The sequence below is a fragment of the Marmota monax genome, unplaced genomic scaffold, assembly GCF_021218885.2.
Source record: "Marmota monax isolate L192 unplaced genomic scaffold, Marmota_monax_Labrador192_F-V1.1 WCK01_AAM20220418_F8-fsc00045, whole genome shotgun sequence".
Lineage (NCBI taxonomy): Eukaryota > Metazoa > Chordata > Mammalia > Rodentia > Sciuridae > Marmota > Marmota monax.
The window spans coordinates 10,672,643-10,688,832 of NW_026692132.1; the positions used below are offsets into that span (position 1 = coordinate 10,672,643).

Consider the following 16,190-nt stretch of genomic DNA (forward strand, 5'->3'; position numbering starts at 1 on the left):
GCAAATGTAACAACTGACAAATTTCTGCCCAATGCACACTAATTAGTTGATTCAGTTAGTGAATAAATATTCAGCTTCTATAGAAAATCATTTTGAAAGTAGCCCGGCTATAAGCAATAAATTAAACTATGAATTTACTCAGCTAACTTGCCCTGCACACAAAGGAAATTTCTAAAACATCTCTGAAATACATTAAATGTGCTTCAGAAAGGGCCAAAAATATACAGGGAAAAGCACCTGGAAGGTACTTGAGAATCCATACAAAGCACTCAATTCCTATAGGTCAATGGGAAAAAAAAAACTACTTTGGGGAAGAGTTCACTCAGGGGTAATGCAAGGCAATGTAAGTGTAAGGTCACAGAAAAACAGGAAGTTGAGTCTTGGTGGTGATGATGTTTTTTTTTTTTTTTTTTTTTTTTTTGTTTTGTTTTATTTTTTGCATTACTAGGAATCTGATTGTTTTTGGGGGCGATTGAACTCAGGGGCACTCCACCACTGAGCCACATTCCCAACCCTATTTTTTATATTTTATTTAGGGACAGGATTTCACTGAGCTACTTAGTGCCTTGCTTTCACTAAGGCTGGCTTTGAACTCAAGATCCTCCTGCCTCAGCCTCCCAAGCTGCTGGGATTACAGGCATGTGCCCAGCAGGAATCCGATTTTTTTTTAAATGTTGATGGGACTCTATTTTATTCATTTATTTTTATGTGGTGCTGAGGCTTGAACCCAGTGCCTCACACATGCTAGGCAAGCACTCTACCACTGAGCCACAACCCCAAACCCAAGGGAATCTGATTCTTAATGTAGATGTATTTGCCCCCTACCCCCCCCAAAAAAACCCAAACCCAAAATAAAGCAAAAATCTCCTCAGCATGATCAGAGGTAAAATGTTCACTTTCTTAAGCTAATACTAAAGGTAGGAAAGCTTCCTGGCTATGATTTACACAACTAAGGAATTTGCCACCTTTGCATTTCATGACAATAAAGATGGTGGTGGTGGTGGTGGTGGTGATATAACATCTTATAACATGCTTATAGCATGGTTGCTTTTCAAGCAAGATTCCAAAATTAATAAAGGAAGCAACTCAATATTTTGGTCTATAATATGCAATATATTCCAATTGACTTGCTTTGCTTTATGGCCTGATAACAATTTCATCAAGAATCATTTAATTTACATTTTAGAGAATCATTTAGCATCAATATTCAATGTATCAAAACATTCTCATCAAGATGCTTGAACTACATACAGAAATCAATAAACATAATTCACCACATCAATAGACTTAAAGACTTAAAGAAAAGAATCACATGATTATTTAAATAGACACAAAAAAGCATTTGACAAAATTCAGCATCTATTCATGCTCAAAATACTAGGAAAAACTAGGAATCATAGGAACGTACTTCAACATTGTAAAAGCTATTGTATTAGTCAAGGTTTTCTAAGGAACAGAATCAACAGGAAGTATAGTTATAAAAAGGAAACTTATTAAGTTGGTTTATGTGACCAGAAGCTGGATAGTTCACAATGGCTGTGAGAGGACTGGAGAACTAGAGGAACCAGTAGCTGCACAGTCCAAGAGCCCCAGAACAAGAGGGATCAACAGCGCTACCCTAGTAAAGACCAAAGGCTTCCAGAGAATCACTGGCAGAGTCTGCTTTGGAAGAGTAAAGAAGTGATAGTTCAATATGCTCAGACAATTGCAGTGGCAATCAAAAATCTGTTCAAGAAGAATCAAGCTTGTATCTGCGGCTGCTTCCTTGTTCTTCCAACTTTTATTCCATTCAAGCCATTCAAGCCATCATCCTATTGGACAATGCTGCCTATGCTTAGGGAGGGTCTCCATTTCAGTTGGCTATCCCACATGCCAATCATTCCTAGACACACCCTCATTGACACACCCATAAACCTCTTAATCTTGGGTATCTCTTAATCCGATCAAGTTGACAATTCAAATTAATTCAAATTAACCATTACAGTTATATACTCTAAACCCAAGGCCAACATCATTCTAAATGAAGAAAAACTGAAAGCATTCCCTTTAAAAACTGGAACAAGACAGGATGTCCTCTTGCAGCACCCCTACTCAACATAGTCCTTGAAACCCTAGCCAGAGCAATCAGACAAAGAAAGAAATGAAAGAAATACAAACAGGAAAAAAGAGCTCAAACCATCCCTATATTTGCAAATGACACAATTATACGTTTAGAAGGCCCAAAAAATTCTACTAGAAAGTTTCTAGAACTCATAAACAAATTCAGCAAAGTAGCAGAGTTTAAAATCAATACCAATAAATCAATTGCATTTCTATACACCAAGGATATATCAGTTGAAAGAGAAATCAGGAAAACTATCTCCTTTACAGTAGCCTAAATGTAAAAAAAAAATGGGAATAAAACTAACAAAGAAGTGAAAGAACTCTATAATGAAAACTATAGAACTCTAAAGAAAAAATTGAAGATGACCTCAGAAAATGGAAAGATCTTCCATGTTCCTGGATAGGCAGAATTAGTATTATAAAAATGGCCATAACACCAAAAGTGCTACATAGATTTATGCAATTACCATAAATATCCTAATGATGTTCTTCAAGAAATAGAAAATGCAGTCATGAAATTCATTTGGAAAAATAAGAGACCTAGAATAGCCAAAGCAATCCTTAGCATGAAAAGTGAAGTAGGAGGCATCACAATACCAGACCTTAATTTATATTATAGAGCTATAGTAACAAAAACAGTGTGGTATTGCACCAAAATAGACAAAAGGACCAATGGAACAGAATAGAAGACACATCCACATAAGGACAGTTATCTCATCCTAATCAAAGCTGCTATAAACATATATTGGGGAAAAGGTAGCCTCTTCAACAAATGGTGCTGGGAAAACTGTAAATCCATATGTAATAGAAAGAAATTGAACCTCTATATCTCACCCTGCACAAAACTCAACTCCAAGTGGATCAAGGACATAGGCATTAGACCAGAGACCCTGCACTTACTAGAAGAAAAAGTAGGGCCAACTCTCTGACATGTCAGCTTAGGCACCAACTTCCTCAATAAGACTCCTAAAGTACAAGAAGTAAAATCAAGAATCAATAAATAGGATGGTATCAAACTGAAAAACTTCTTCATAGCAAAAGAAACAATCAAGAACATGAACAGAGACCCTACAGAATGGGAAAAAATCTTCACCACCAGTACCTTAGATAAGGCATTAATTTCTAGGATATACAAAGAACTTAAAAAAACTTAACACCAGAAAAATAAATAACCCAGTCAATAAATGGGCAAAGGAACTGAACAAACATTTCACAAAAGAAGAAATGTGAGTGTTCAAAAATATATGAAAAAATGTTCAACATCTCTAGCAATTAGAGAACTGCAAGTCAAAACTACACTGAGATTCCCTCTCACTCCAGTCAGAATGGCAATTCTCAAGAATAACAAAAATATTGGTGAGTATGTAGGGAGAAAGATACTCTCATACATTGTTTGTGGGACTCAAATTGGTGCAACCACTCTGGAAAACAGTATGGAGATTCCTCAGAAAACTTGGATGGAATCACCATTTGACCCAGCTATCCCAGTACTTGGTCTATACCCAAACGACTTAAAATCAGCATACTATAGTAACGCAGTCACATCAATGTTTTATAGCAGCTCAATTTACAATAGCCGAGCTATGGAAACAACCTAGATGTCCTTCCGTGGATGAAAGGATAAAGAAAATGTGGTGTATATACACAATGGAATATTACTTAGCTATAAAGAAGAATGAAATGATGGCATTTGCTGGTAAATAGATGGAACTGGAGAATATCATGCTAAGTGAAATAAGGCAATCCTAAAAAAGCAAAGGTTGAATGTTCTCTCTGATTTGTGGATGCTAACCCAAAACAAGGGAGTTGGGGAGGAGAATAGTAGAAATCCATTAGATTAGACAAAGGGAAATGAAGGGAAAGGGAATAGGAAAGAGAGTAGAATTAATTGGACATAACTTTCCTAGCCTTGTATTTCAATACACAACCAGGGTTACGCCACATCATGTACAACTACAAAAGTGAGATCCTAAATAAAACATTATACTCTATGTATGCATAATTTGCCAAAATACATTCTACTGTCATGTGTAACTAAGAAAAACAAATAAAAATTTTAAAAAGATACTTGAACCATACATAGTTCCGATATTTTGCTTCCAGTGAAATAAAAACAAATGAAAATTTAGGGATTTAATTTGCTCATCTCCAATGAAAGAGGGTTAAATTAAGTGGTCTGAGTATCTTTCCATGCTGATAGAAATTAGTATTCATTGAACAGCTGTAATGTAACAAGCATGATTTTGTTTTATTTGGGAATTTAACTACTCCCCAAATTCATGCAGATCTTAATATTATTGTTTTCCCTATACATGTGGGAAAACAACAACAGAGTACTACAGAGGTTGACATGCTAAATCTATGTGTCTAAAAATTCACCCACAAAAATCATATTTTGCCTCACACCAGAATGCTTTCTAGTTTTATATTGTTTCTATATATATCTGATAATTTTACCTTTGCAATCAATAGTAGTATATAGAATTTTTAATACATACATAATATTTTGTATTATAATAACATAGGGACAAATTTCTCTTACTCAAGAAAATACTAACTATGGAGTAAGAAAATGAGCTACATGTCTGTGAGTCCCTCTGTTGACCTTTCATTGCCATGTAGTACCTGATCATGGGGACAGTCTTAGAGATTAGAAGGCAATAACTACAATATGCTGTGACTCCACTTGACTGTCACTTCAGTTACATCATAAGTCACTGGGTGAGGCAGTATTATCTTCTTTTTGCAGATAACATCCAAGGTTTCAGCTAACATCTAGTCAGTGAATCATCCATATTATTTCTATGATGATCTAAATAATTTTAGTTTTAGGAGACTAAAAGAATGAAAATATCCTAAAATCCTAACCACAAGCATAGACTTTTGCAGACAACTGAACCTAATAAGAAATACTCCTTTTATTCAAGTGTAATTTAAATACCTATTGATCCATTGATTGATTCATAATTAATTCATTCAACAATCATTTGTAAACAAAGACTAAGTTGATGTAGTAAGTATAAGCTGCAATTTGAAGAAGATTGACAAGGGAGAGTGAGTAGTAACTTGAAGGGGAAGTGAGAAAGATTATTTTGGACCAGCGGCACAGGATAGTGGCGTGGTGACATTATTATAGACACAAGATGGTTTATATAAAAGTCCTAGTGTCTCAAGATACTTTCTCTCTATTAGGAAATAAAATTTCTATACCCAGTGTATGTGTGTGTGTGTGTGTGTGTGTGTGTGTGTGTTTGCCTGCGCATGCACCTGAAAGGGGAGGGTGGGGAGATACCTGCTGGAGTCACAGAGACCTTTGTCTCCATCACTCACCTGCTGTGACCCAGGACTTAGAGCCGTTGGGTCAGTCTTTCTACCTGGAAGGCAACCATGAAGACTGAAGTGACAATGTATACCAAGTATCTGCAGGGTTTAGCCATAAGGCTACCAGATGGCCATATATGGGGAGAATATAGAATGGGAAAAATTTTGCCACATGTCACTCTCAAAACAGAGCAGCATTAAATATTTAAATTTCTAACTGAAGACCATTTCAAGATTTGTAAGACAAAAAAATAAATCAAAAAATCCAACTCGAATGGATATATCTAAAACTGAATAGCTTATTCTTTTTTTCAAGCACAAAAAATAAGAAAGAAGATTGAAACTACAAAATTGAACTTAATATGGAAAACACAAACATACTTGAGGTCTTCCACAGAGCAGCCAGGGTGAAGCAAACAAGAATATCACAGAATAAGTTGCATGCTAGGAGAGTCACGTTGACGTAGTCATACTCACGAGAACCCTCTTAAGCCTATGATTCTCCCAGCAGATGGAGGATAGAGGAGTAATTTTCACAAAATTATATCCAAAATGAAATTTCAGGGGAAGAAGATACTCCCAGAGAAGGACAGTTTTACTATGTTTTAATCTTGGAAACTATGCTAAATCCAGGCATTGCTAGGATTGGGTTGGAAAACAGAATCCCTGTTTTTCTGTTCTTGATTTTTGTTTTCTTTTTTTACTCTAAAGTAATCACGCACTAGCACCAGCTCAGAAGTTCCGTGTGTATATTGTTGGTTGTGCTATGAATACGTAACTGCTTAACCATGACTTAATTTTAAAATCCTTGGTTATTTTAGGAAGAAATTTAACAAAACAAAACAACAACAAAAAAAGTGGTTTTAAGCAACCAGTTTCCAATCCACGTCAGCAACCCTGACATATAAGGAAACATTTCTAGTATTGGGGGTAATGGCTCAGGAGTTGGACCAGGAGAAAGTGGTGGGCTCTTCTAGAGAAGGAGGGACCAAGTGGGCCTGACCTATGTGGGACCCTCAAGCTCAGCTTCCAGTTTCCAGAGAGGTTCTGCTTTTATCTGGTTTACAAGTTGTTCAAGTAAAGGATATTCTGGTTTACAACTGTTTGAAAACCTCTAAAGCAAAATATGTAGCTCTTGCCAGATTAGACATTTTATGAGACTCTTCCAGGGTGATTATTTCTTGCCAAGTCCCCTGTAGTTGCAGTCTGCTTTCTTGAGTTAATTCAGTTAATTCAGTATCCCTTGTTTCCCAGCCCCCAGGGGGGACCTCTCCACACCAACCAGGTTCTCCAGCTATCAGGGTGTGTCAGATGCCCCTTGACTTTTAAAACACAGTCTGTGTCCAGCTTCTAATTCACAGAGCCCCTCTGGCTACCTCCCTCACCGGAAGTGGCTTGAGCCACCTCATCACTGATGTCCTTTGGAGTCCTCCCTACCCTCCATGTGATGTCCACCAGAAGGAGACTTCGTTTTTCTGAGAATTTCTTCCCATTCCTATGACCCTCTCCAGCTTACGTATTATTCCACTTAGATGAGGAAGTTGGTGGCTAAATGATCAGAGAGGAAATGATTAGAGTGATTTCAAATCAATCTGAGATATATTGACGCATCATTTATAAATAAGATATTGGGTTCGATGTGGCAAGCAAAACAGAAATCCACAAGGTGAGGAAAGTCTTGAAAAAGCAAGCCTGACACAGCAGTCAAAGAGGGAGACACCTTGAGGTGCCTCAGTGGGGAAATGGAGGCAAATGTTAACTCGATGTCTCATTTAAACACTTTCAAAGGAGAAGGATGCAGCAAGGGTAGAGGAAGCTACAACAACCGACCAGCTTTCCTCACTAAGGATGGTATGAATACCATGAGGGGTACTCAAGACAATTTGATATGGACCACTAACACTGGAGTGTGAATATTTCAGTACACAACTATGCATTTATTTTACTATGCAGGACATGTTGATAAGATCTTTTGAATGGCTGGATGTATAAATACATGAATGAATGCATCCATGAAAGAATAAATAAATGCTATGTACGCCAAAGGAAAAAAGATGTGCTCAAGTCAAGGGGAAAAAAAGACAAAAATAAGACCCTTGCTTTGCACTTGGCTTCTTGACAGCCCCTGCCTCACCTGGTATTTTCTGACCGGTTTTAGAGAGGATCCTGTTTGTCCCATAATGCTGATGGGCAGGGTCTACATGATGTTCGGGCAGGGAGTTATCTCATATCCCACTTGTGGATGAGAGTTCTTCTTGGGCAAGGGTCTCAAATCTTAGGCCTGAATAAAGATTAAGGGAGACCCCAGTGCTGTAGCAAGCAAACTAGGGAGTTTAACAAAAGCAGACAGGAGAGCCCGTGTCAAATGAGTGAGGAGCTTAACTTCAGTTAGTGCAGGGTGACTTAAGGCACAGTGTCAGAAATTTCACCCTATGCCCCAGGGCGGGTGTGAGCCCACACCTGCAGCCCTTTATGAACAGCAGGAAAAAAAAGGCAAAACACTTTTTTTTTTTTTAATGGCCATGCTACTCTGTGCCTGTGTGCCTTTCTCAATTAAGATGGACATGAACTAGAGAAAACAACTGTTCACATGGTAAAAAAAAAAAAATGTCCCCTTCACACATGTCCCATTTGATATTAATCATGGGATTACAACATCAAGCTAATCCAAATAATCTGCTTGGAGTCACCATTTCTGATGATTGCTCAGGCTATTCATTGCTAATCAAGAGGATGTTATGAAATGTGAGTCATATGGCCTCAAGCTTTCTGGGAGTGCTAGTCTGTATATAAAGAGGGAAAGTCTGAGCTGAGATATTGAAGCAACAGGCAGGTAGGAGCCCTCCATTGTCTTGCCTTGAGGAGGAAGACAAAGGCCAGGATGCTCTTTTCTCTGCTGCTGCTACTGCTCTGGGACGTGGGGTCTCATGGTTTCCCAGCATCTGTAGAAACACAACAGCAGGATGTGGAGATCGTCCAGGTAAGTGCTGCATTACACACACTAGAAATGCAAGTCTCTTGTTTGTATTTTTCTACCGTAGTAGAATGGAGTTAATTTAAGGGAGCATTTCCTACAAAGACAAATGATTTGTGTTAGAAACGGGATCCTCCCCAAATTGTATCTAGCCAAGTGTCGACTCTCCTTTTCCAGTTGGAAGTGAGAAAGAACTGCAGAAACAGGATGCAAATCTCGGTCTACAGGGACGTTTGAACTTTTCAGTAACATGATGGGGAGATTTCTACTCTGAAATTGCATTTTTCCACCAATGATAAGAATAACAATAATCATGAACTCTAAACAACAGCTTTTTAAAAGTTTCCCTATTTTGGCTAAAACTTCATTGCTCTCGTTTTTTTTGTTGTTTGTTTGTTTGCTTGTTTTTGTTTTTTTAATGAGAAATGTTTCCTATTCAGTGTTTCAACAATTATGTCTTTTATCAGAAATACCTGGAAAACTACTACAATTTGAAGAATGAGAGACAAATTGAAAAGCAGAGAAGCAGTAGTTCAGTTGTTGAAAAGCTGAAGGAAATGCAGGAATTCTTTGGACTGAAAGTGACTGGAAAGCCAGATGCTGAAACCCTGAAGGTGATGAAGCAGCCCAGATGTGGGGTGCCTGATGTGGCTCGGTTTGTCCTCACTCCGGGGAACCCTCGTTGGGAGAAAACACATCTGACCTACAGGTAACCAGACTGGGTACCAGGATGAGGGAACTATTTCCCATTCAAATGGTAACAAATAAGATCCAATGGGTCTCTATTTTATTTCTTTCAAAGGATTGAAAATTACACACCAGATTTGTCAAGAGAAGATGTGGACCACGCCATTGAGAAAGCCTTTCAACTTTGGAGTAATGTCTCACCACTGACATTCACCAAAATCTTTGAGGGCCAAGCAGACATAATGATTTCCTTTGTCAGAGGAGGTAAACTGTTCGTGTAGCATGAAAACATCCTCAGCTTAACTTCATTTTGCCCCTAAATGTCTCTAGTCTTGTAGCTGGAACTCCTTGTTGAAGAGGACTGTTGACTTTATGGGCTGAGGGAGGGAAACCTCATCACACCTGATGGAAGGGTATTGGTCTCTTAACAAGCTAATGTTTGCTCTCTTAACTTAGCTGGAATGAGAGCCCAGAGGGCCCTGGATTGATTTCTGTTTTACAGACCATCGTGACAACTCTCCCTTTGATGGACCTGGAGGAAACCTCGCTCACGCCTTCCAACCAGGCCCAGGTATTGGAGGAGATGCTCATTTTGATGAAGATGAAAGGTGGACCAAAAACTTCAGAGGTAAGTCCACTAGTTTTGTTTTTCTCTATTCCCCGCCCCTTCACAAGTCATCATAATATTGGTTAATTTAACTAACAGAATACATTAATAGAAGCTGGTATTTTTCTATTTCTGTTCAGAAAGTTAATAGTAAGTTTAGAAAAGTGAGAGGTTATTTCTGCCAATACAGCATCTAATTGGTGACAAATAGGCCTCTCTAAAATTTCCATTAAGAAAATATTGGAGCTGGGGTTTTGGCTCAGTGGTAGAGCTCTTGCCTCACATATGTGGAGCAATGGGTTTGATCCTCAGCACTACATAAATAAATTTAAAAAATAAAGGTATTGTGTCCATCTACAATTAATTTTTTTTAAAAAAAAGAAAAGATTAAAGCTTAATGTTTTGTTTGTGGACATCTCCACTGAATCTTCTCTATTTGAAAGACAACAAAATTTGCACATGGGGAAATTAACAGAAGGAAAGGCTTTCTGTGTTTCCTAGAATTTTCAGCATTTTATCAGTTTCGAAAATAATAAAAAATATTAAATATTAATAGAACTATATTGCTTCTCTGTGAAATAATATCTGCCAGCTAATCATTAACAAGATTGGCTCATCTGTGCTAGACTCTCAGCCAGAGGGTTTATCTTAATTTTATCTGTTATAACAACAGAACTTAGGCTTGAACATATCCCTTTATTAATAATGTGTACTTCTCACCTTCAGAAAAAGTTATTAGATGTGTATTTCATCAACAAGAAAATATGAGCATTGGTCTTTGCAGATCTGTAGATTATTTCTTAATCAAATGCCTCAAAGCTGAATACATTTCAAATAATTTAAATGGGTTCATTGACTCTTTAGATTACAACTTGTATCGTGTTGCGGCTCATGAATTAGGCCATTCTCTTGGACTCGCTCATTCTACTGATATTGGAGCTTTAATGTACCCCAACTACATCTTCAGTGGTGATGTTCAGCTTGCTCAGGATGACATCAATGGCATTCAAGCCATATACGGTGAGTAAAAATAAGAGTGTCATAGACAGGGGCCTATTGGTTTCACACCTACTTCAAAGGAAAGAGCCATTGGTTTCATAGTTTAATAGTTCTAACACTAGGCAAAACTAACTCCAGGCCTTTTATTTTCTTTAGGATCTTCCCCAAATCCCACCCAGGCAACAGGCCCACAAACCCCAGAAGTGTGTGATAGTAAGCTAACCTTTGATGCCATAACTACAATTCGGGGAGAACTGATGTTCTTTAAAGACAGGTAAGATGCCACTTCTTTGTGTTCTGCATTTACCACTATGTGTGACCAATATGCTCCGTGTATTATTTATCTTATCTTTGTTTACATCTATAACTACAGAGCAGCAATTGCTTGCATTTGTACAATGTAACATTGCAACTTTGTTTTTGCCCATGTGTTAAGTCATTTGATTCTTAGAAAATACCAATGAAGTAGAAAATCAGTAACTATCAGCCCACTTTACAGATCAGTAAATTAAGGCAGAGAGAAGAAAAGAGAAACCTTTTTGGGGCACAGAGCTAACTAGTGACAGTAATTATTGGTCTTCTGACCCCTTATCCAGGGTCACATTTCATTATGCCAGTCTGATTGTAAGTAAGGTAGGACTTCAGTAGGAGTAGTCAGTCCTTTCTGCAACACTATCACATTAATGAGGCTCATGGGCTTCTTGACAGTGTTTAAGTATAGCTAATAAGGTTACATATTCCAGTCCCTACAAACTGCAGAATCAACTTTGTGTACCACCAATCAAAGGACAAGGGAGTCCCTGCCAGAACTGGGTTTAAATTTAGACTTTGCCTTTTACCAGCTGTGTGGCCTTAGAAGCCTCCCCTACTCCCACTAACTCAATTTCTCATCCCTGAGATGTGAGTCATACTCTTGTCGGGTTTTTGTGATAGTCACGATATAGGTAGAAGGCCTTAGTGTGTTGCAAGTACAATTGGTTCTCCAAATCTGGAAGTTCCACCTCTACAGATTCAATCTCAAGTCCATTGATCTAACCAATATATTTTTTTAATTGCTCCTCTACTGAATCCATACATATTATATATTGTCGTTATTCCTAAACAACTATTTATATTGTATTAGGTATTATAAGTAACCTAGAGATGATTTAAAGCATGTGAGAGAATGTTCACGGGATATATGAAGAAATGACACCACTTTATACAGTGGATTTGAGCATCTGCAGATTTTGGTATCCACAAGGGGTCCTGGCACCAACACAATGCAGATGCCCAGGGATGACTATATTTACTAAATACAGGGTATCAGTGTTGTGTTCCAAGTAGCAATGTACTGCAGCTGGCTCCTAATGGCTCACCAAAGTTGACTTAAATTTTGCACGTTTGTTGTGAACCACAGCCATTATTCAAAATTAAATTATATAAAAAATAAAATAATAAAAACATCCCTCCATGGTTATTTTAACCAGATTTTACTCTTAATTCTTGTATTTGAGGTTATTCATGCTGATTGCATTTTTATGGTAGAAATACTATACAATGGTGCTCTGTTCTGACTCTTGAAATTTGCCATGGTGGGAATATTTTCACCAAGGAAATAAGCAACTGCTAGAACCTTCCATGCCTGGCCTCTCCTTTGGAAAGCCAGATGTTAAACATTTACAAGTGTACCACAAGTGCCAGCAACTAAAAGGAGCTGGAAGTCAGCCAGAGATAATTAGAAACTAGAGAGAAACCTTGCTTTCTTTTGTTTTCAAAACAGATTCTACATGCGTGCAAATTCCTTCTACCCAGTTGAGCTCAATTTCATTTCTGTTTTCTGGCCACATCTGCCAAATGGACTTGAAGCGGCCTATGAACTTGCTGATAGGGATGAAGTCAGGTTTTTCAAAGGTAATGCTCCTGATTATTTTTCACTGCTTTGATGAATTATTTCTCATCTACTTTTGGGTTGAGATATAAAGATACTAGCTATATTCTCAACATGAAGTTCTGAAAATTCAATAGTCTCACTAATGGGAATCCAATAGTTCAATTAAAAATTGCATCAGGAATTTCCGAGTCATTTTAAATAAATTGCAAATGACTGGAGATAAAAGAGTTCAGGCCTGTTTATGAATCTGGACTTAGAACATGTTTTCTGAGAAAACTATTCATGTATTTTAAACTCCCTTCATATTCCTAGGAAATAAAAGTGCTCAGTAATAAAAGCGAGAAAGATGATCCCATTCTAGAGAGATAAAACAAAGATTTTGTTTGTGCAAGTTCCTGAATCCTGTTTTAATTTGAACCCCAACTTAAGAGAACACCACCATTGGGCAGCCAGATGGTTGCACGGACACCCTGCTGTCCAGATGTGGTCTTCAGATAGTGGCATTGGCTTCACTGGACTATCAATTACAATCATAGAACCCCAAGTCCTATCCAGACCTTCTTTGACCAAATTGAATTTTAATAAGTTCCCCAGGCAATTCATTTGCATATTAAAATATGAGAAGGCCTGAATTATTGTGAAGTGAATTAGACAAATTTGTTTGATTCTATTAGAATGAAATAGAGTCCCATGCTCCTGACTTTGAAGACACTAGGCCAAACACACGTTCTTTTGCAAATTTTTGTACAGGTGTTTAGCATCATATAGACACATGTTAAGACACTTGATGCAGTGATACACTCAAGGCAATGATTTTAAAGTAGTTCAGATGGGCAAAACACTTTGAAACAGAATTTCTAGTTTTCATTTTATGAAATTAATTAGGAATTTACATGTGCAAAGTATCAAACTGACTTTTTGTGAAGAATAAATAACCATAGTGAACAAGAGCTATTATGGTTCTAGGACATAAGACTAGTTTTATGTGATATGGGTTTTATTGAGTATAAACATGTACAGCATGAATTCACATACTCATAATTGTAGTCTAGTCAGATACAATGAATTCAATACAGGATTGCAAGTCATTTGAGATTGTGAGTCATTGCTGTGCTCTGCCCTTAGTATAGCATTGTCGTGAACTTCCACTTGAACTTTGTATCACTGAGGTAGTATGACAAATTAGCCATTGAACATCTGGCATTGGAAAAAAAGCCTCCATCCCATAAACAGGTCATTCTCAAAGCTTGCTTCAGGTTAGACCCACCTGGGAAACTTAAAAAAAAATACTGATTTAGTGGTTCAGGAAAGGATCCCAGCATCAGTATTTTAAAAGTCTCCCTAAACTATTCTAACCTGCAGCTAGGACACTGCTGTATCTTGCAAAACTATTAACTCGGTGGAAACATAGTTTACAGTCTACTGGAGCCCTGGACAATTATTTTCATCTCTGGTTTTTGATTGGCAGGAAATAAGTACTGGGCTGTTCAGGGGCAAGATGTGCTACGTGGATACCCCAAGGACATCTACAGTTCCTTTGGCTTCCCTCGAACTGTGAAGCATATTGATGCTGCTGTTTCAGAGGAAGACACTGGAAAAACCTACTTCTTTGTTGCTAACAAGTGCTGGAGGTAAAGATAGAGCACAAGAACTATTAGGGAACCAATTCTTTCTAGGCAGAAAATTCTACATGAACCCTTCTCAAAATAAGTCTCAAATTGTTTTGGACACCTGCCTCTTCTTTGATTGGCTGTATCCAAACCAGCATCCATTTAATTAATTGAACAATACCCATCATTCAATTGCTGTGCTGAGAATACAAATAACAGGTGATGCTGAATTTTGAAAAGATTTGAAAATAAGAGCAATTATCTTGATAGAGCTTTGGCCAAAAGGAACTTACCTTTCATAGCATCTTACCTTAATAGGACGTAGAACTTACTAGATAATGAATATAAGATGTTGAATTTCAGAGGAATCTTATAAATCTTCTAGACCACCCAACATTCTACCTCTCCCCATCTAGGTCCCCATTTTACAATCTCTAGAATTAAAAGTTCTTGTTAAATTTCTTGTTAACTTCTGCTAAATTTCCTGTAGTGTTTTTGAATTTACATGTTTAGCAAAAGGTTTTGACACCCCAATTCCTTTTTGATTAGATATGATGAGTATAAACGATCAATGGATGCAGGTTATCCTAAAATGATATCTCACGACTTTCCTGGAATTGGCAATAAAGTTGATGCTGTTTTCAAGAAAGATGGTAAGTGAATCTAACAGTCTATACTTCATTTTGTTGCCATAGTGATAGCATCAGTACTGTTATTTAGAACAGCAAAGGCCAAAAAATAATTGGTGCTGTTTTTGGTAGATTCAAGTCAAATCTGGAAACTACTTGTATAATATGATAAATCTCTTTTCTTTTATTTCTAGGATTTTTCTATTTCTTCCATGGAACAAGACAATACAAATTTGATTCTAAAACAAAGCGAATTTTGACTATCCAGAAAGCCAACAGCTGGTTCAACTGCAGAAAAAATTGACAAACTATTACAAAGTTAATGAAAAAAATGTACTTTGTGAGCCAAAGAAAGGTGTTTTCCTGAAGAGCCATGTATTTTTCAGTATTTTATTTAACTTCTAGAATCACTAATATGCAGCTACTAAGTATAACCTTATTTATACTTTATTTTACATATTTTTTACAATTTAGTATTATGTTTTTATTTACTAATATAATTTAATACTACAAATGGTGGAAAAAGCCGATCAAGTTCATGGCTTAAGAATTCACATATTCCAGTGTTACAAAGAAGATCATTTCCACAGTATAAGAGTGTGACATTGGTCCTGGAGATCAGCCTCAGTGCTCTTATCTTCTTTAAAAAAAAAAAAAAGTCAAAAGATGTAAACTGTTACTGGAGGAAAAGCAACACCTGAGCCATCATTAGTATCATCTTGACACACAGGGACAACTCTTCTTACACAAAATAAAGTGGTATTTGCAATAAGGCCATCCTTGTCTCTATTTTTTTTTATAAACATTCTATTACTTTTACAAGACAAATTTGATCCTAAAACAAAATTTGATCCTACTGTTATTTCCTGATTATAAAGCCACATGTACAGAGATTAACTTTCAAATGTGAAGTGGAAAGTAAATGATATACAAAATATTCATGTGGGAAATTAATATATCCCCAAATTTCAAATTTCTATATTCTTGTGGAATTTATTTCACATATAGGGGGGAAAAATCATTCTCCAAGTTCCATTTAATGACCCCAAAGTTGGTTTTAGATAAAATAGGTGAAGGCATGATAAGCTTTCTGAGTAGAAGTCACTTATAAGCTTTCTGAGTAGAAGTCACTTTCTTTTCTGAGCATGTGTGAAGATTATATTTTCCCAGTCCTACCCCTTACAGTTATGAAGTGTTGTGGGGCTGAGGATGGTGGGCAGTGGGGCAACTAACAAGTTATGACCAAGGGTTGTATGAAGTGGCAAAATCACTTCTGGACAGAACTCTTGAGTGATGGTACCAAGATTTCCAGCGGTCTACTGTTAGGGTCTGTAAACAAGTCAAGATGGCGCCTGGCATTTTGCCAGAGGGAATAGTTTGTGAAGTA

General features: G+C 37.2%; 1 protein-coding gene across 1 annotated transcript; it reads left to right on the forward strand.

The window, feature by feature from the left end:
* Nucleotides 1–8,215: 8,215 nt before the first annotated feature.
* Mmp1 (matrix metallopeptidase 1) lies at nt 8,216–15,572 on the forward strand. The gene is made up of 10 exons (XM_046467214.2): nt 8,216–8,404; nt 8,866–9,107; nt 9,201–9,349; nt 9,588–9,713; nt 10,557–10,712; nt 10,848–10,965; nt 12,454–12,584; nt 14,033–14,195; nt 14,724–14,827; nt 14,998–15,572. The coding sequence occupies exons 1-10, from the start codon at nt 8,306–8,308 to the stop codon at nt 15,105–15,107; spliced, it is 1,398 nt and encodes a 465-aa protein (XP_046323170.1). The 5' UTR covers nt 8,216–8,305; the 3' UTR covers nt 15,108–15,572.
* Nucleotides 15,573–16,190: the final 618 nt, after the last annotated feature.